The 22,569-nt window shown below is 36.0% G+C and overlaps 1 protein-coding gene across 2 annotated transcripts in view; it reads right to left on the minus strand.

The window, feature by feature from the left end:
* Positions 1-1,652: 1,652 nt before the first annotated feature.
* The window catches only part of LOC143231676 (uncharacterized), a 40,194-nt gene continuing 19,277 nt past the window's right edge, over positions 1,653-22,569 (minus strand). The window contains exons 5-8 of one of the 2 annotated variants that reach the window (XM_076466257.1): positions 22,035-22,204; positions 18,241-18,406; positions 5,820-5,903; positions 1,653-2,395 (exon numbers count right to left, since the gene is read on the minus strand). In XM_076466257.1, coding sequence (XP_076322372.1) covers positions 2,085-2,395; positions 5,820-5,903; positions 18,241-18,406; positions 22,035-22,204 — 731 coding nt within the window. In that variant the 3' untranslated portion in view covers positions 1,653-2,084. The remainder of the gene's footprint in view (positions 2,396-5,819; positions 5,904-18,240; positions 18,407-22,034; positions 22,205-22,569) is intronic. The other variant, XM_076466258.1, reaches the window with a different exon arrangement.

Below are 22,569 nucleotides of genomic sequence, written 5' to 3' on the forward strand. Positions count from 1 at the left end.
CTCACTTGAGATAAGTGAAGAGGTAGCTAGTTCCCATTAGGTGAATTGTACCGATATCAACTCGAAATTAATTCTCTCATTGTGAATCCTCGATAGGATATCAAGGAAGTTTTGGATCAGATATAAGACTCAATACTGTTTATAAGTTTGTGAAAATGTTGTATATAAATCATTATTTGTAATAGCTATTTGCATTAATTGTTATTATAAATTCTGTTATGTGCGTATATTAAAATACATGTGTGTTAAGAAAGCAAACTTTATTTATCAATCTTATTGGTAAATATGACAAATTTGATACGTCTCTACATATAATTAACTCGTAAATTAAAATTACAATCTGAGGGTCGCGGGTTCGCATCCCCGTCGCGCCAAACATGCTCGCCCTTTCAGCCGTGGGGGCGTTATAAAGTTACGGTCAATCCCACTATTCGTTGGTAAAAAAGTAGCCCAAGAGCTGGCGGTGGGTGGTGATGACTGGCTGCTTTCCCTTTAGTCTTACACTGCTAAATTAGGTACGGCTAGCACAGATAGCCCTTGAGTAGCTTTGTACGAAATTCAAAAAAACAAACAAACAATTAAAATTACAATTTAAATCGTTTCAGGCTGTTTCAAATCATAATAGGTAACAGTATTTATAGAATAAAGGTTGTTGAATATTATTAATTTTGTGTGGACACGTTGAACCGTATTATCATTTCGATTTCGTATTTTAATTTGTTCTGATAAAAGACAACCTCACACATTTCCTGGAAAACGATTTATTTATCATACAAATTCATTATTTAATACAAAATGAAAAATCAGCTTTATGAAATGCATTGATAACCCCTGCCCTTTGTACAAAAGCTTTATTTTATGTATAACGTAGTTCTTGACTAGACTGATAACAAGGTTCATGAAATTGTTATTTTAACTTAATTAGTTTTTTAAAGTTTCGTGAAACAAGCTTATAACGTTCTTACCTAAACCTTTAGTCTGTTTCCCTGTTCAAACACACTGAGGAGCAACATGAATATTACTTGTGTATAAATCGAAACATGTGGTGAAAACAAACAAACATAGTTTCTTGTTTTATGAAATATTTGAAAATGGCTCCAGTAACAACCCACATATTTCCATTCTGTTATTATAATATACTAGAATGATCATTTTAGAATACCGTTTCTCTCTAAAGCTGGTTTTGATTTTTTTTTAGAGTTCACACTTTAGAATGTACTAATTTTCACAGATACGCTATCACTTCACAGAAGTAATACAAGTCACAACATATTTAACATTCGAGAGCTAGCGCAAACAAAGTACAGTTTCGTACAGAAATCACGAACAAACCGATCCAACAAAGGAACAAACAATTTGCGTCTTCTCAGCCCCAGTTATAGTTCCATTAATATCGAGTCTATGGTCGATTTGAGGAACTATTTAATTTTTATTAAGGACGGATATGATTGTCACAACAACTACTGCAACTTTCAGTTCGCAGAAGTTATCTTTTACAACAGCGGGGAATCTCAACTCCATATAACACAAATTTTGAGCAAATATTCTAATTTAAAACCGACGGTCTACTCTTATATAGAACCTTAAAGGGCGTGAAGTGGTGGCTGTCTACTCTTCTATAGAACCTTAAAGGGCGTGAAGTGGTGGCTGTCTACTCTTCTATAGAACCTTAAAGGGCGTGAAGTAGTGGTACTCTTCTATAAAACCTTAAAGGGCGTGAAGTGGTGGCCGTCTACTCTTCTATAGAACCTTAAAGGGCGTGAAGTGGTGGCTGTCTACTCTTCTATAAAACCTTAAAGGGCGTGAAGTGGTGGCTGTCTACTCTTCTATAAAACCTTAAAGGGCGTGAAGTGGTGGCTGTCTACTCTTCTATAAAACCTTAAAGGGCGTGAAGTGGTGGCTGTCTACTCTTCTATAAAACCTTAAAGGGCGTGAAGTGGTGGCTGTCTACTCTTCTATAAAACCTTAAAGGGCGTGAAGTGATGGCTGTCTACTCTTCTATAAAACCTTAAAGGGCGTGAAGTGGTGGCTGTCTACTCTTCATTAAAACCTTAAAGGGCGTGAAGTGGTGGCTATCTACTCTTCTATAAAACCTTAAAGGGCGTGAAGTGGTGGCTATTTGCTTTGCGGTATTGCTTCATCATCTGGTCCAAAATGCCATATAATAGTGGAGATCGAACATTTCTTGTCTCCACAACTGAACTGTAACCTTTAATGTCAGTTGGCGATGACAGTTTGTTTGAAACTGATTCTGTATTTCCTTCTCTTCTATTTTTTTTCATCATGTCAATCCCATTATATTTTTCGTAGCAGTTTTGACAAGATCCGTGATTGAGCATATTGGCAGAAACGGGGAATGTTTTAGCACACTGGGAGCATCGTTCCTGGATCTCACCTGAAACGAATAAATTTGATAAATTATCTGAAAATGAATTAAACATGCGATTCAGTGTAGGATATATGTTTATAATAATCTCAGTTACCGATAGTTGACCAACGGTCTTATTTTTTATCACGTATTTTTAACGTTCTGAATACGATGTTCGTTGAGCTGAGTGCGAAAATTAGTTACCCGAGTTTTTCATTATGATCCTGAAATTATGGTTCGAGTCCCGTTGTCTCTCAGAAAAGAGTTGGCAACACGTGATATGATAGTCTACTGATTCGAGATCATGGAAGACTACGTCCAGATGATTATTTGTACAGGTTTGCAGAATTAATGTATAAAACAAACAAACTACATTCATGGGTATTTCAAGGAGAATCTAGTTTGAGTTTTGTGTTCCGTGCACTAATGTAATATTATTGTGTTTAGGGTTGTGCAATCTCAGCACCATATTCGTATTCAAGGAAGCCAGGTCATTTTGTTTAACCGCGAATTCAATGACTTTTGTTTATTATATAACCTGATCTGCGGGCTAGTTGAATATATAGATCACTTAAAGTTTTTCATAATTTGTTTTTCTTTATCATCAGGTGTTATATACACCTTGTGAAAGGAAATTTTTGGAAAATACTTAGTATGAAACAAAACGGTTGGACTTTGCAAGAGAAGAGAAGCGCCATATTTATGAAGTGAAGAAAAGTTTCGTTAACTTTCTAGACGAGTTCAAGTGAGTACTTCCAGTTAGTGTTGCAGGTCGGTCAAAAAAAAGTAACATTACTATGCATTAGATTCATTTTAAAAAGAAATAAAATATAATACAAAACTTAAAAGGCCTTTTTTGGTCTAATAATGTAATGTTTTTCTTTGAAATTAGTCTTAACTGAATATTTTTTTTTCGTATTCCTGGTCTTTAACCTAATGTGTCTCATACACGGTGTGCTATTCAGACTCTAAATCTAGCGTTCTTGCATTAAAATGAGTCCAAGGTTGGGGTAGCTTGTCAGTTTCTAATTCTACAACACGTTAATAGTATATAAAAAATTAAATTTTCTTCCAGCTCCAGAGAAGCCACATGATGACATATCAACAAGCCATCTAATCTCAAAGAGGCCTCGAGTTGTGCCAGTCTGTGCAAGCTAACATGTCCTTGCTCCACTTTTCCTCGAGACTTTCGTTCCTCAAACACTTCCATCAGAATAGGCAGGCAGGATTTCAAATACACTTACCTTAATCTCACTAAAACCCAAAAAAAAAAAAAAAAAAAAAAATTGTTTTGTTTGTTTGTTTGTTTTTGAATTTCGCACAAAGCTACTCGAGGGCTATCTGTGCTAGCCGTCCCTAATTTAGCAGTGTAAGACTAGAGAGAAGGCAGCTAGTCATCACCACCCACCGCCAACTCTTGGGCAACTCTTTTACCAACGAATAGTGGGATTGACCGTCAAATTATAACGCCCCCACGGCTGAAAGGGCGAGCATGTTTGGCGCGACGGGGATGCGAACCGGAGACCCTCAGATTACGAGTCGCACGCCTTAACACTCTTGGCCATGCCGGACCCAAAAAAACATGGCGTCGTGTTAAGATAGCGTGGGTGGACTCATGAATAATTAAATACCAAAATTGATAGCACTAACTAGACAGCTAGAATAAGTTTTAAGTTTCCGAAATATTAGTAAGAAGCTGAGGTGTGAACGCTACCAGATAATTACTAACACTATTAAAATACCACATCATAAACGAGTATTCGCGCCCTTCCCTTCTCTCTAATAAGCATGCGCAAAACTTTTCTAATATCCCGCCAAACCATTATTTCTTGTTTGTTTTTTTAGTTTCGAGCAAAGCTACACAAGGGCTATATGCGCTAGCCGTCCCTAATTTAGTAGTGTAAGACCAGAGGGAAAGCAGTTAGTCATCACCACCCAATGTCAACTGTTACTCTTTAACCAACGAATAGTGGGATTAACCTTCACTTATAACGCCCCCACGGCTGAAAGAGCGAGCATGCTTGATGCGAGGGGGATTCTAACCCTCGACCCTCAGATTACGAGTCGAACACTTTAACCCACCTGGCCATGCTGGGCCTAGCCATTACTTAACTTGATAGAGTTTGCTGCACTCGTTGTAACGGATCTCAATAAATAATGTGAATACTAATGCTAATATACTTGTCCTATTATATCGTATGACTTAAAACTTAGGCTACACTGAAGCACACAGTATGTTTAGGTAGAATCTAATACTTTTATGCTGTGTCCACCGCAGGTATCCAAAGCCTTCAAAATACTTACCTATATTCAAAATTAATGAAAATAAAATATGAGAAAGAAAAAACAGAGGCCTGAATACGGAACAGGCCCGGTATGGCCAGGTGGTTAAGGTACGCGACTTGTAATCTTAGGGTCGCGGATTTGGATCTCCGTCACACCAAACATGCTCGCCCTTTTAGCCGTGGGGGCGTTATAATGTTACGGTCAATTCCACTATTCGTTGGGAAAAGAGTAGCCCAAGAGGTGCGGTGGGTGGTGCTGACTATCTGCTTTCCTTCTAGTCTTACACTGCTAAATTAGGGGCAGCTAGCTAGTTTTGCGCGAAATTCAAAACAAATAAACAATCAATCTGAGATAAACAGGACATGTACCTATAAGTTTAAACATGATATGCTTCACGCCTTAAGTGGAAAACTTAATAAAATTCAAGGAGGGCATCGCCATCTATCGTATTAATGGATATTTACTTTTGTGCCGTATTGGTTGTTTGTTTGTTTTTAACTTCGAGCAAATCTATATGAGGGCTACCTAACAGACATACCGCTGACTCATTGCACCCTCCAGTGACTCAGAAGTATGCCCGCGGACTTACAACGCTAAAAATCAGGTTTCTATACTTGTGGTAGGCAAAGTACAGACAACTCATCGTGTAAATTTGTACTTAATTCAAAAAAACAACGACCATCCATCGCGTGTGTGTTTTCTTATAGCAAAGCCACATGGGACTATCTGCTGAGCTGATCGAGGGGAATCGAAGCCCTGATTTTAGCGTTGTAAATCCGGAGACTTACCGCTGTACCAGCGGGGGTCACCATCCATCGCTTACTCTTTTATAATACCCTCATGGCTGAAAGGACGAGCATGTTTTAGTGTAACAGAGATTCGAAACCGCGCCCCTCACCTTGCGAATCGAGCACAGTAAACATCTGACCATGCCGAGTCGTTTATCTTATAAATTACACAAACAGGTATTTATGTTGAACTATTTTTATAAGCATTTTACAAAATTTCAACAGTAATTTCTATCTTTAATTACATAACTCCAACCATAGAGTTAGCTGGATTAGCGATAGTCCAGAGTTATTAAAGTTATAGGACGTATAATCCAATATAATAAAACGCGTTTTATCCTCTATTAGTTTAGACTTTTAAGTTTGATAATACGAACCTTCGTGTGTCTTAAGATGGGCTCTCAGGTTACAGGCTAGAGCAAATTTCTTTTGACAGTACTCGCATATATGAGGTTTATCTCCTGCAATCAAACAACCAGTCAATACATAGAAACACGAATACGGTAAAATTAGCATCATATGAAGCCTAAAAACACATTTTTTACACCTTGAAAAATCTAATCAGCCTTAACATAAATCCGCAATTTGAGGTCTGAACTATTAAAAGAAAAACAAATTATTTAGCTATGTTAACGTAGTGAATCAGAGAAAGTAGCTCTCAGTAGAGATACACCTTCGTCACGCAATGTTGATCACATTTCGTTCACAAAAAAAAAAAAAAATGTGTCCGTACATTGCCGTTATCAATGGACACGGATAGTTCTTGGCAGGACAGCGGAACGTAATATCCTACTTATATCCGCCAAGTTTCGTGAGAATTTTAACTGAGTTATAGAGGGAAAAAATAGTGTGCAAAAATCAGTCTCCATGTTAACAGGTAGGGATTTTTCATGACCTTGACCTTTGACCTTTAATGCCGAAAAATTAATCGCTTCTACTTTAGATCATAATACAAATATATAGTGAATTTCGTTCAAATTCATTTAACGATTTTTTTTTTCAAAGTTCTGCTTACCAACACGCACATGGAGTGAAAATATGTGTTGACTTCGACATAGACAATAAGCGGTGAAAATTTTACAAATATAACAGTATATTTTTATTACGGGTTTCACACTCTTTCTTCAACTAAAAAGGGAAGCAGTTATCCTGGGGTGTAGTTATGTTAGATATTTAAACAGAAACAGACAGTTAACTTTTCACACTGTGTAACAGGAGGTGATTATTCCTTGATGTACGTACTATATATAACATGTTGGTTCCTCAAATAGCTTTGTTATTAGTACAAATGTGTCACACGTCATCAAAATAAAATTCCACTGCATAAATTTTGTACAAGGACTAACACTAGAAAACACTAAATTATTTTAATTCTGTTGTTATGATCTGTTTGTTTGTTATGAATTCCACGCAAAGCCACACAAGAACTACCTGCGCGAGCCGTCCCTAATTTACTAGTGTAAGACTAGAAGGAAGGCGACTAGTCATTATCACCCACCGCCAACTCTTAGGCTACTCTCTTACCAATAAATAAGAGGATTAATCGTCATGATATGACGCCTCCATGGCTGAAGGGGCGAGCATGTTTGGTATGATGGGAATTTGAACCAGCGACCCTCAGATTACAAATGGAGCATCCTAACCACCTGGCTACATGCTGAGCTTGTTGTTGTGAAATAATGTTCTATTAAAGTAACAGCATAGGAAATACTTGTAAGACTTTATACAATAAGTATAACATACTGCCCACATCACAGAAGGAAATACATAACATTTCATTGTACAATACATTTTACATTATTGAGTACTTCAATAAGTTATAAAGCAAAACAATGGGTGAAAGAGGCCTAAAAGGTTCCGCATGATTTCATTGGAACGCATTTTTAATTACGTACCCTCGTCGGCAGTTTGCTTGAAGATGTGAGGACGATCACAATGGACTCTCATAGATTATCAGCTCCTTGTTACACAAAGGAAACACTACTTGTATTTAGTTAAAAGTAGACACTTGGCCTTTAGTGTTACGTTATAGGAGAAAGTGTTTTATGCTGTTAGACCGTCACTGACGCCTGTTATAATGAGGGTGAAATCACCCGGTATATGATGGAACTAACTTATATAATTGAAAACTACGTCTTTTATGATAGAACTCTAAATCGCAAGCCTGAAGGCATTAGTTAAAAGACAATAGACTAGAAATACCAGTTCTTATTGCCATGTGAGAATCCTTAAACGAGAACCATCTATGCCCAGGCTTTGCGACCTTGATTAAGGTCAAGGCGGCAAATCAAAGGTTTATTGTTATGAATTCAAAACTGTTCTAGGTTTCTTTCAGCTATGTTACGTAATTACTCTTCTCTTCGAGTATAATCTTTAGTTATTTACACTTTGACTCCTGTCCACAGAATAACATTTGAAATATATTACACAGAAATGCTTGGACATGAAAGAGGGACATATTTAACAGAGTCAAATTCTTACCTTACAACACTAAAGAAACAAAAGGCAGTTAAAACAACCAAAAATTCAATCCACGCCAAAAAATATATATTATTCATCTAAAGGCATACTAGCAAGATAATTAGGAACAATATCTGAATAAACATTATATCTACTATCTTTAATATTTAAACATATTTCGACGTTTTTAAAATTGCGTTTTAATATCCTATTTTTAGTAACAAAATTTAGCGCACAAAATTCAGAAAAAACATATTTTCTAATTTGATGTTGAATGAAAACGTTAATTATGTTCATTATTTTATTTTATATGTTGTTACAGAAAAATATACTGTGTAATTTTCTATATCAGGTGTAAAGTGCAGTACCTTTGTTAATATGGCACGTGTTTATTTCTACGGTTGAGCTAAATATGGCTCTCAAGCGATGATTACCAACTTTCTTAATGAATATCGAACTATATTTTGTTTGTGTATCCAGTAATAATGATAACAAAACTTGAAAGGACTAGATCGGTAAATTAGTGACAAGTAAATTACCTATAGTCTTAAAACATGTGTATTTATGGTAAATAGAATCTATATCACGATGACAAGGCTTATTATATTTATAACAGGAATATTGTAGTTTACACGTGATAAACGTCCAAAGTGTTTAAATACAAAGGAATGAAAAGTCGATACTTTCGAACAACCGAGGTCACATATTTATTCGTCAATGAACTGTAAATCCGAAGGTCTATGGTTCCGGTATCACTGCGAACAACTTTCGATTCTCACTTTAAGGCTTTTGGTGGATCATAAAAGTGATACTTAAATTCGCCTATTTGATTAGAATAACCCATTAATATAGGGAGTACAATAATTATAAATTACCGTTTCTCTAGTCTATTCATTTAAGATTAAGGCATGAAGCCCTTGTATGTATTTGTACGCATGCCCAAAACAAACAATTAATTCATATAAATGTCATTTACTGGATTATATTTTTTTCAATGTGAAAGTTCATAAATACCTTCAACACTCACCGTTCAGAACTTATAAATATATATATATTTAACTCAAAGTTATTTTAAACTAACATAATGGGGCCCGGTCTGGCCAGGTGGTCAGGGCGTGCGACTCCTAATCTGAGGGGCGCGGGTCTGAATCCCCGTCACACCACGAAATTTTAAAAAACAAAACAGACAGACTGGCATTATGTCTGTCAGAAACACTTCAAAATATTTTGAACACCAAATGGACATTATTTCCTGGTTTTCTGGTTGTTTGGGTTAACAAAATGGTTCAAAAGTAATGTAGTTACTGTTACTCTTCTAATAAGAACGAGGAAACCTAGTAATGTATGTTTTGTTCAGACTTTAAACCACTAATATCTATACTTAGGGACCATAACTCTCTTGTGAAATATTGAAATAACTTCGGTAAATTATGGCATTCTGTTGCTCCATGTGTTTCATTTTAGCTAGATGAAGCTTCACAAAAGATGTTTTATTGTCTGCTTTTTGTCTTACAAAGCGTAATTAATTGTTTTTTGTTTTACTTTCTTAATGCGCTGATTGCTGTTGCTAAACAACTTCCCCGTCACACCAAACATGCTTGCTCTTTCAGTCGCGGGGGCGTTATAATGTGCGGTCAATCCCACTAGTCGTTGGTAAAAGAGTAGCCCAAAAGTTGGAGGTGGGTAGTGATGACTAACTACCTTCCCTCTAGTCTTACACTGCTAAATTAGAGACGACTAGCGTAAACAGCCCTCGTGTAGCTTTGCGCGAAATTCAAAAACAAACAAACAAATTCAGCTGAACAACTAAGATAAGGAACTGCCATTGTCTTCTTTCATTTCACTCACACGTTGAGTTGGTTCGTGTAGTACGCTGGACCTGCCCTAATTGTTTAATCTTAACGAGAAACATAATACAGATAAATCGTACAGAGAGTTAAGGAAGTGACACAAGATGTTTTCAGTGTTATCAAGATGTTTTCAGTGTTATGATAACATTTTCTCCTTCGCTGTTTCACACCTGATGAAACGCTATATTTCTTCAGTAAAATTAATTGGAGGAATATGAGGAAGTTTTATAGAAATATAATCAATAAATATGTACTAGTTGCAGTAAGGTTTAAAGGGACTTGTCCGGCGTAATTCTTCATCTAAGGTTCACCCAAAGAAATGTATTGTTAAAACCTGCCGTTTTTAAAAAAAAAGAGAGCATATATTTATTGATATGTGTCAAGAATAATAACTGGACTTTTAATAAATACTCCATTGACTCAATTATAGGGCGATCTCGAATATAAGGCGAATTACATTTTCATAACCATAGAGAGACAAAAGAGAATGTTATAACGTCATTTTGAGGTACATAATATCAATACCACAATTGATTAAAATGACGTTATAATATAATTGAAACGCTCGAAATTCCATTAGTTGCAATGATTAGTGATGATTTTGAGTGAATCTTTGGCTCGCATACGTAGACGGATGCTATTTGGCCGTTCAAGAGTGCGAGAAGCTAGAATAGGGGTAGAACCCTACGACCGGTTGTAATTATAAGGTGACTATGAATTTTACAACCTAATTATTAATAACACAACAACACTTTATAATTGGTGAATACAGTAAATAATTTTCAAATGTTATTAAATATCGGTAATTTCGAATGTGATAGACACGTACGCTAAATGTGAAATTCCATTTTTGGGTACATGCACTACTTTTAATTTACTACTTACATGTTTGCCACCCATCCACCTACCCTCACTGTTAATGTTCAATAGTAAGCTTAGGGCCCGGGATGGCCAAGTGTGTTAAGACTCGTAATCCGAGGGTCGCGGGTTCGAATCCCAATCGCACCAAACATCTTGGTCCTTTTAGCCATGGAGGCGTTCTAATGTGACGGTCAATCCTACTATTCGTTAGTAAAAAAGTAGCTCAAGATTTGACGGTGGGTGGCTTTCCCTCTAGTATTTAACTGCTTAATTAGAGTACAGATACCACTCGCGTTGCTTTGCAAGAAAACGAATAAGCACAACCATTCTAGGCCCAATAAGAACTAGTTCTTATTGTGGTTCTGTAGTCTGTAGTTCATGCTCTGTTAGTGTTGAACGAACTATTTGCTAAAGTGAGTTAGGACCGAATGTGTATCTTAGCTACACAAAGAAAACTAGCAGCAAATAGCCATCCGCATCATGAGCTGAGAGACTAGACAGAAGAGAGATAGTCAACAGCTGTCAGTGCCAACTGTTGAGTTGCTACAATGTTACGGAATTGTAGGACTTCTCCTTAAGACATAAAATCGAACCCAGATTGTGATCTGCGTTTTCGAGCCATGGATCCCCAGGTTCACAGTTTGAACACGCTAACCTCACCTGGTTCGAATTCCAAATAAGCTAAACACGATAAACTGTGCGAGTGAGACTGAATAATGAATTAATTATTATAAGATTTTATTCCACAACAGTGTTAGACCGTCATCTTGAATAACTTATATTAGTTACTGGGCTAATTTTTAGCTGTAATCTGTACACGTAACGTATTTTGAAGAGCAGTTTTAGGGTCGCATTAACTTTACTTCTAAGCTTAGGTTGTGTTTGTGTGTCAGGGTGAATAAGAGATTTTATTACTTCAATATTTGTTGCCCTTTTTAATGTCTATTGTTTTTAAACTCAGGGGTAGGAGAGAACTTCTCATAAACTCCAGTAAAATCTAAATTAAATCTTCGTAATGTAGTTGATACTTGTAGTAATTCAGTATGAGAGAGTTAGTTTAAATCTATAGAATATAGGATGAACATATTTATCATATATATATATATATATACATGCGTGTAACTGGTCTGTTCGTTAAGTGCAAAGCTACTCAATGGAAAGTCTATGCTGTGTTCCCAACGGTATCAAAACTCGATTTTTAACGTTGTAAACCTTCAGAGAGAGAAGTTTTAGAGAAAGTTGTTAGGTAAGGTTTTCTTTATATATTTGTATTTCTATACTAATCTTTAGGAGAAACAAATCATGGTAAGAGTGAACAAAGCCTCACAAGATACTCAAACCACGCTAAACTGATTGATAAAAGTACTGATAAAACACCCACTCAACTGAATATTAAATAACATCTATAGTACGTCTGAAGCAAAAAGTGTTTTAATAACACTCCTGTGCCTTCCCCAGACCTCGCAAATGAAACCTAACTCTGTTTTTTTTTTTGTTTTTTTAACTGTAACTTTTGGTCTCTGGTGGTGCAAGATAGTTTGACGCGAAGTGTTCAAGGCTCAGCCCACAGGGTTGTATCTATCATAACCCAACAAAGGAGCCAATGTCAACCAGAGTAATTAAGAAACCTTCAACGCCATACGGGGGGAACGAATGTAATGAAAGTTCTATAAATACATATGGGGCAGGGAGATGCAATATTTAACTACGTATTTACTAAAATATACTCTTTATCTGCTGTAACTTTAACTAAGATATTGAAGAGACTTTGTGGGGAACTCAGCACGTCAAATCTGTGTACACGTGTGTGCAGACGAACTAGCAGGAGATTTAGAAATAATCTCTACACTTTTTCGTAATTTTAGCAGTAGTCACGTTAAATTCTATAAGACGTGTAATAAGGTAATTCAATGCTCATATAGACGGTAAGGAATTTATCGATTAAAATTCGTAGAAAAAATTAGATAATTGAGACAGATCCCTAGCTTGTGATCAACCTTGCTTGGTATTGAATATGTTTAAAATAAAACTATGTTTTCTTACAGTTGCTACGTTTTTATATGAAGAGTATGATGGTTATAGAAACCCACTTGTCATATGTTTTATAAGATGCATTAAACAAAATTAAAATGCTCTGCAACTTTCAGGAGTATTTCAAACAATTTGCAATTTGAGGTCATCAATTGGTCATACAAATGTGCTTACATTAACTACCAGGTATGTTTTCATTAACTACCAGGTGTGCTTTCATTAACTACCAGGTATGCTTTCATTAACTACCAGGTGTGCTTTCATTAACTACCAGGTGTGCTTTCATTAACTACCAGGTGTGCTTTCATTAACTACCAGGTGTGCTTTCATTAACTACCAGGTGTGCTTTCATTAACTACCAGGTGTGCTTTCATTTACTACCAGGTGTGCTTTCATTAACTACCAGGTGTGCTTTCATTAACTACCAGGTGTGCTTTCATTTACTACCAGGTATGTTTTCATTAACTACCAGGTGTGCTTTCATTAACTACCAGGTATGTTTTCATTAACTACCAGGTGTGCTTTCATTAACTACCAGGTATGTTTTCATTAACTACCAGGTGTGCTTTCATTTACTACCAGGTGTGCTTTCATTAACTACCAGGTGTGCTTTCATTAACTACCAGGTGTGCTTTCATTAACTACCAGGTATGCTTTCATTAACTACCAGGTGTGCTTTCATTAACTACCAGGTGTGCTTTCATTAACTACCAGGTGTGCTTTCATTTACTACCAGGTATGTTTTCATTAACTACCAGGTGTGCTTTCATTAACTACCAGGTATGTTTTCATTAACTACCAGGTGTGCTTTCATTAACTACCAGGTATGTTTTCATTAACTACCAGGTGTGCTTTCATTTACTACCAGGTGTGCTTTCATTAACTACCAGGTGTGCTTTCATTAACTACCAGGTGTGCTTTCATTAACTACCAGGTATGCTTTCATTAACTACCAGGTGTGCTTTCATTAACTACCAGGTGTGCTTTCATTAACTACCAGGTGTGCTTTCATTTACTACCAGGTATGTTTTCATTAACTACCAGGTGTGCTTTCATTAACTACCAGGTATGTTTTCATTAACTACCAGGTGTGCTTTCATTAACTACCAGGTATGTTTTCATTAACTACCAGGTGTGCTTTCATTAACTACCAGGTATGTTTTCATTAACTACCAGGTGTGCTTTCATTTACTACCAGGTATGTTTTCATTAACTACCAGGTGTGCTTTCATTAACTACCAGGTGTGCTTTCATTAACTACCAGGTGTGCTTTCATTAACTACCAGGTATGCTTTCATTAACTGCCAGGTGTGCTTTCATTAACTACCAGGTGTGCTTTCATTAACTACCAGGCACAAAGTGTAGGGTGTTTGCAGTAGAATAAATAGGTGGAAGCGAAACTTATTTTTGGACGTGTAGAGCTGGGACTTTCTCTGTAACCTGTGCTAAAACTCGTAATAAAACTTCGTATTCACTCACGTCCGTTGGATTGGTTTATGTTAGGAATTTTCTTTTTAAGTGAGGTTTCTGAAATTGATGTGAGGGTCATGTGTTTATTCTGATATCTTAACTACCGCAAAACGTGAAGTAAAATTCACGGAGATTTCGCTAAAGTGAAACATTCAAAACCTTTTGGGCCTATTTCTAGAATGTTTTAGAATGTTTATGACACTGTACACGCACGCACATATTCCAGCTATACCAGTCGTAGGAAAAGCACTAAATATATATTATAATAAAACGTAAATATTACAATAACCATATAACTGAAAAAAAGATGGAAACACCAGGAGTTGTTCACTAAAAATAATTGAATAATTAGTTTGATTGTATAGTTTGGTCTTCAATTGAATTTTTTTGTCTGTTTGTCGTGGGAAGTAGAATTGAAAACAACAAATAATTATATGTACAAATGTAGCATGCTTAAAAAAAAAAAAACCACTTTACTGGACAAGAGTTATGGGTTTGCCGAGATGTTATAAACCTTTGTCTTTTTCTGATTGCATACCCACGTGTGTGTTTTCTTATAGCAAAGCCACATCACATGAGCCCACGGGCGTGATTATACGTGTGTGTTTTCTTATAGCAAAGCCACATCGGGCTATATGCTGAGCCCACTAAGGGGAATCGAACCCCTGATTTTAACGTTGTAAATCCGTAGACTTACTGCTGTACTAGCGTGATGAACTATACATCAGCAACGCTTTTTTGATATAATTACTATACTATTTACTTTTAATAATTTCGATGACTGTGTTCCTGAGAAACTGGTGCTTTATTACAATTACTACTGATTTATGGCGCTCCCTAGATTTGCCATTTTAATCTGATGCTATACCTACTTTGTTTATTCATTTATGTCCAACCTATTAATAAAACAACAAACATAATATATGCTAAAAAAGAAAGAAACTGCATTGCATATATATATATATATAGGACAGGTAAGACTAGGCTACTAAGTATAGAATAAAAATGTTACAACTTGGGTCGTAGTAGAAGACTCGCTGTCTTCCATACTCTATTTATACGCCTCACAAATGAGATGAAAACATAATTGAAGCATTAGAAGTATATATGAGTGTCCTATTACACAAACATCTCGCTCATAAATTAAATAGTCATTTTGAAGCTGTACATAGAAAATTAATTGTTTTAAAATTTTACAGAAATAATGAAATAAAAAACAATTTATTAAAAACTTATATCCTGAAATAGGTATTCCAGCTCTCACAGTGATCACAGACTTGTATGAGTTGTGCGATTAAGCCTAAAAGCTTTAAAACTATTTCTAATTTAAACAGTGTAATACACGATCAAAACTTGTTTCTATCAGTACTATCTCCAAATTTACACTCTGTTTATTACCATTCTTAAGTGACCAGGTATATATAACTTTTTCAGAATATTTGAGGTCGTGGCGAGAGTCATAGCGGACATAACAAAAAACGAACATCTCTGTATAAGCATAACTAGATGTACTTCTAAATAATCCCTGAAAGTTACAAAAGTAAATAAAACTACAGTTAAGAGTAACAAACATTTTATTTCTTGGTTTTGAAGTTCATACGTCATGCTATGTTGCAGCCTAAATAACGCATAATTCTCCTCGTAATTCATGGCATGCGCACGTTTTACTGACGTTACGACAGTACAAATTGGAACGTTAAACATCCCTCACTTGACATCCTTTTATCGTCTACTGACTTACTGACAGACAACACGCCACTGTATACTGGTGCAAGTTCTTAAAGCAAATGACCGTTCAGGCGGGCCCGGCATGGCCAAGCGTGTTAAGGCGTGCGACTCGTAATCTGAGGGTCGCGGGTTCGCATCCCGGTCGCGCCAAACATGCTCGCCCTCCCAGCTGTGGGGGCATTATAATGTGACGGTCAATCCCACTATTCGTTAGTAAAAGAGTAGCCCAAGAGTTGACGGTGGGTGGTGATGACTAGCTGCCTTCCCTCTAGTCTTACACTGCTAAATTAGGGACGGCTAGCACAGATAGCCCTCGAGTAGCTTTGTGCGAAATTCCAAAACAAACAAACAAATAAACCGTTCAGGCGACCTTCGACTCTCTTTCGATGAAAAAAAGGTTTTTACAATTTTACATATATAAGGTTTTCTATTGTTATTGCTCTAGAATTTTATGAACATTTCACAGATTTTACTACTATTTTGTTTGTGTTAAAGCCAGTTGTAGTGGAAATCATAATGTTAAGTCTTTATAAGGCTAGAAATTTAAAAAAAAAACTCGAAAATATAATATACAGATGTTGGTGATAATTAATAGTATTTGTTCGTGATTTGAAATTCAAAACAACTTAATAATATAAAAGCTAAATCGATATTTGTTTTCGGTGTTCTTGTTTGAATAATGAACGAATAAGATGAATGTGATAGTGACCTTGACACGGGTGGTATTTGCATATTTCTCGACTACCACGTATTTCCACCCAAAATGTTGGGACCTCCCTCTTCGTTTTTTTGTTTCTCTCAGTTGTACACCTAAATTTTAATGAATGCTTCGGGTAAAAGAACGCGACATACGAGACAAAAATAAAGTAAACCGAACTTCAAATGGTGTCTGGTGTTGACATTTGACGTCCATTTATGATCACGGTGGCACAGCGTTAACACATACAAATAGAGGGAATCGAATGGATCGGGTGGATGAGTGGTGCACATACTGGTGGAAGGTTGTCACGTAATAATTTACATACCAGATGCTGTTGAACTGCGTTGAACATAGGGTATGTGGGAGCTCAAGGCTTATGGCAAGTTAAAAGTTTTCACATACAGAGGACAGCACTGAAACAGAGAACTATTTATGTAGCACACAAGCAAACATAATAAATGGCTTATTGTACTTTGTATATGTGCAATATAAGTAGATAATTAACTTACAACACTTTGAAGGATCTGTTCAACTGTTAAAAAAATCTAAGTAAAATAAACGTCACACCTAAACATTGGTTGTTTGAAGTCTAGCACAAAGATACGCAATGGGCTATCCGAGCTTTGCCCACCACGGGTATCTAAACCAGCTTTCTAGCATTATAAGTCCACGGGCGTGACACTGTGTTAGTAGGGCGCTTTTTGGGTGAAGACATCACTAAAAGTTTGAATTATAACAAAATACCATTTTATGTATCTAATATTATTTTTTACCTTTAGTTCAAGACAATCCTGTTAATCACTGTCCGAATGTTTGACGTAAGTACATGTTCTTATCCAATAATATCCAAATGTTTGACGTAAGTACATGTTCTTATCCAATAATATTCTTCAGTAGTTATATATTACTATAGCAACCAGCGAAAAACTAACTGTCCTGCTGGCTCTATGCGACAATCTCATTTCTTTTAACTTAATAAACAGGTGAGATTAGTCCTTGAGAAATTAACCTTTACTATATTCTAAAATATATTGATTGTTTTGTTTGTTTTTTGAATTTCGCGCAAAGCTACTCGAGGGCTATCTGTGCTAGCCGTCCCTAATTTAGCAGTGTAAGACTAGAGGGAAGGCAGCTAGTCATCACCACCCACCGCCAACTCTTGGGCTACTCTTTTACCAACGAATAGTGGGATTGACCGTCACATTATAATGCCCCCACGGCTGAAAGGGCGAGCATGTTTGGCGCGACGGGTATGCGAACCGGAGACCCTCAGATTACGAGTCGCACACCTTAACACGCTTGGCCATGCCGGGCCAAAATATATTGAAAATGAATTGGATTTAATGGGTAAAAACTCTATTTTGTGTGTGTGCGTTTTTAAAACAGCAATGTTAAAGTTAATTTTATCTAAACAATTTTTTTTATATATTTTTGTCTTTTTAATTAAAACTGAACTTATTCGATTGTAGCATTGATAACAATAAACAATAATGAGAAATATATAATATTTAAAAGTTTTCTGTACGGAATAATGTCCCCCGTTGGTACAGCGTTAAGTCTACGGATTTAGAACGCCAAAATCAGGAGTTCGATTCCGTACGATGTGACTTTGCTAAAAGAAAAACGCACACAGAATAATTGATTAAAACAAATACTACAATATCTATTCGTGATTTTTCAAACAATAGACTTACTTACCCGTGTGTAGAAATAGGTGGTTCTTTAAATTCGTTTGCTTGCTAAACCCACGGTTACAGATGTGACATTTGAAAGGCCACGAACCATTATGGACGTACATGTGACTCTTTAAATCTCCTGGTGTGGGAAACGATTTGTCACATAAGGAACACTTGTGTGGTTTTTCCTACGAAAAACAAAAATAAATTATTTAAAAAATATATTTAATCGAGAACAATGGAATATTGGGTAATATTGTTTTCTCTTCTGTTAATTCATTCTTTGGAGCAACAATAAAACCCTACCAACCAAGCAACGTAAGTATAACATAGTTACATATTTATGGTATGAATAGTCATATAACTATTTATGCATATACATTTCAGAATAGTATTAGTATAAGAATCTGTACCCAGTTTTGAGCAAAGGGTTCTGAAATCTTCCTGTGAACAAGCTGACCAAAAAAGTGCAAAATGTATTTTCGTATTTAATGAACTACACTTACATCACTCCTGAAACTATATTTCGTCTTACTTAACTCACGCTTTCCTCACCAATAAAAATGACACCTTATGGCGTTAAAAATTACTGTTCGATACCTCATCGTGGGCACATGTCAGTTAGCCTATTATTTAACTTTACGCTTAAAATTAATAAAACAGTAAAGATAACAGTTAACCCCATAGATATGAATATATGAGGTAGAAGGAACACGTACATTATTTCTATATTTTTAGTCTAGTGTTACCATAAAAATTAAACATCCTGTTGAATATTTCCCATATATAGAACATTCAAACTTTCTTATTTGTCAATAGGAAGTTAAATTTGTTTGCTTGTTTGAAGCTACAGAAAGGGCTATCTCTGCTCTGCTCACCACGGGTATAGAAATCCGGTTTCGTAGACATATCCGTGTGCCACTGGTGGCTAAACTCGAGAGATTTCATTACATACGTACGCGAAGGCCATTCTTATAACACCAAAGAATTCATTTTGTTTATTTGTTTTGAATTTCGCGCAAAGCTACTCGAGAGCTATCTGTGCTAGCCGTCCCTAATTTAGCAGTGTAAGATTAGAGGGAAGGCAGCTAGTCATCACCACCCACCGCCAACTCTTGGGCTACTCTTTTACCAACGAATAGTGGGATTGACCGTCACATTATAACGCCCTCACGGCTGGGAGGACGAGCATCTTTGGTGCGATCGGGATTCGAACCCTCGACCCTCGGATTACGAGTCGAACGTCTTAGCACGCTTGGCCATGCCGGGCCAACAAAGAATACATTAACATGTTTAGCTCAAGGCAGGTAAATGTACTGATTAGTCAGTTATTCATGTCAGACTCACTCGTCTTTCTGTTCGTGTCAGACTCACTATTCTTTTTTGTAAGCCTACTAGAAATATCAATGTGAAACATTTCGGTAAATATTCATGAGGCTTAGTAAGTACTCACAAGAAAAGCATTGAAAAATCTGTATCTGTATACGAGTGCATGTTAAAAGCTGTATTTTAGTGTTAAACGTACTGACATGTACATAGATTTGTTAAAAAAATCCATGTTATCTGCTGATCAAACAATATAAAAAAAAAAAACTTCGTATAGGCCAACAACTTCGCACGCAATTTACAAAGAATGCCATTAGAGCGAATCAATATTCCACAGTTCTAACTCCACCTGTCTTGAATATTCATAGTGCAACATCAGTTGGTCTCTAATATAACGACATCAATTTAAATGGATGCTGTCAGATGATAAACTTGTTTCAGGCTCGACAGGTGGGCCGAATTTTGAATAGAGCAGGGCGTAGACCTCGGCTTGAGAACTTATTGGACTTAAAAGTTTATTAAAACGATTATATATTTAGAATATAATTTACCATCTGTGCTTTGGCAAACTCTTTCAACACAAAGACTTATGTTCAGGATTATTCGATTTCTTATTATTAATTTTTAATATCAATACAACTGTTCGAATTTCATAATAAGTGCAATATTTTATTAGTTGTCTGTCCAGGTTTCTGTAGACGTTTCTGGTAATCGGTTTTAGAAGGTCATTTTGTTGTATATTTTTAACTATCATCTGATTTAAACTATCTCATGACATCAATACTCGTCAGATTTTCAACAGTGAATACCCTGTTGTAAGCAAAATGTTTCCATGAAAGATATATCGAATAGCTTCCAGAGTCTGTGACTAATATAAGTACATTTGTTTTCCTTTTTTTTTTTTCTTTTATAGAAGTGTATTTGCCAGTTGATTATTCTTTGGGTGGTCTGGTTATATACATGGCCTTGTGTTCAAGATAATCGACTCTCGCTCTGCGGATCGCGGGATCGAAACCATTGATTGAGCATGTTCACCCCTTTCAGTCGTGGATGTGTTCCAATGTTAACCTCACTTTTTCTTTGGTTTATTTTGAATTTCGCGCAAAGCTAGACGAGGGCTATCTTCGCTAGCCGTTCCTAATTTAGCAGTGTAAAACTAGAGGGAAGAAAACAAGTCATCAACACCCACCGCCAAAACTTGGTCTACTCTTTTACCAACGATTAGTGGGATTGAATGTAACATTATAACTCCCCCACGCCTGAAAGGGCAAGCATAGTTTGGTGAGGCGGAGATTCGATCCATATAACCCTCAAATTAGGAATCGACTGCTACAACTACCTGGCCATGCCGGGAATTTTCTTTTGCTAATGAGTAGCCAGAGAGTTGGCAGTTTGTAATAGTGACAAGCTGTTTTTTCTCTAGTCTATCAAAACGGTTAAATTATGGGGAGCTTGCGTTGATGACTTATAAGTAGCTTTGAACGAAATTCAACAAACAAGTAAACAAATTCCCTCAATACATACTCAGTTCTACTAATAATTCTTTTTCTATGTGATATCGCTTCAAAATGTAGAATATTAAAAACAACGTATGAGCTATTTTTCTAGTATCAGTTATCTCTCCTAATTGGTATTTGTCGTTAAAAGAATAATATTATATTTATTTGTGAGAACTTTGTCTCTTTTAAAGATTCCCATTCCATTAACAAATATTTACTTCTAGTTGATGCCATTAAATAATAGCTTGACATGGCCAAGCGGGTCGCGGGTTTGAATCCCGGTCGCACCAAACATGCTCGCTTTTTCAGCTGTGGGGTCGTTATAATGTAACGATCAATCCCACTATTCGTTGGTAAAAGAGTAGCCCAAGAGTTGGCGGTGGGTGGTGATGACTAACTGCCTTACCTCTAGTCTTACACTGCTAAATTATGGATGGCTGGAGCAGATAGTCCTCGAGTAGCTTTGTGCGAAATTCGAAAAACAGATAAACAAACAAACAGACATTAAATAAAACCTCGATGACACTGCCACCTATTTTCTTATTATTTTTTTTTAATAATTTTAAAAATAAAATGAGAGATTTGGTTGCAACGTATAGAATACGTCCGTTCTTCGCCGTATGTAAGGTGCTACGTATGTTTACACAAAATTGTTAACAACTTAGATATGGATCTAACGTAAAAGAAAAAAAATTAACCTCTTTGAAGTTTTTCGTGTAATTTTCTGGATTGTTTAAATTTTAAAAAGCCCGAGATTCATCTGAGTTATGTTTATTTATCCACTACACGAGTTTATTATTAATATTTCTAACATTTTAGAATGTTAAGATTCTATACTAAAACCATCAGTTCTGGTTGTGATATTTATCCTAAACCAAAATATGAAACATTTTTTTAGCGTTGTGAGTTTATCTTACAATTATTGTTAAAAATGGTTCTTTCTTGTATTTGTTTATATATGAAGCCTTGACAAAAGAAAATACTATTTTACCTTGCTGTGAGTCATCCTGTGGTAATAAAGGTTCGAACTCGCTGTAAACCGTTTTCCACAGATGTGGCACTGGTGAGGTTTCTCGCCGGAGTGGATTCTCCGGTGGGTGTTTAGAGAACTTGACGTACTGAACCCCTTTCCACAGACGTCGCAAACGTGGGGTTTCTCTCCTAATTTATCAAAACACATGTGTATTAGAGTGAAATATATATACAATGTACAGTGTGAAAATTACTCTATTGTCATTGTACTATATTAATTAATTTTTTAATTAATTAATTAATTATTTGGACTTGCTGCTTAGGCAGTAACTGATATAGTACGTATGATAGAAAAACGTAATCATATATCTTGTTTTATGTACTTAAAATTGAATTGTTTTTATTGAATATTCTAATAAACCCTGCAATGGTTTTCAAACTCGATTTCCACAAACAATGAAGCAGTAGTGTCAAAAACTGGTAATTTACAATCAATAATATTGTGTTTTCTTTCTTATCTAGGACTACTTTAGTATTCTGGACAATTTAAGGAT

The sequence above is a fragment of the Tachypleus tridentatus genome, chromosome 11 (assembly GCF_004210375.1).
Source record: "Tachypleus tridentatus isolate NWPU-2018 chromosome 11, ASM421037v1, whole genome shotgun sequence".
NCBI classification, from domain to species: domain Eukaryota; kingdom Metazoa; phylum Arthropoda; class Merostomata; order Xiphosura; family Limulidae; genus Tachypleus; species Tachypleus tridentatus.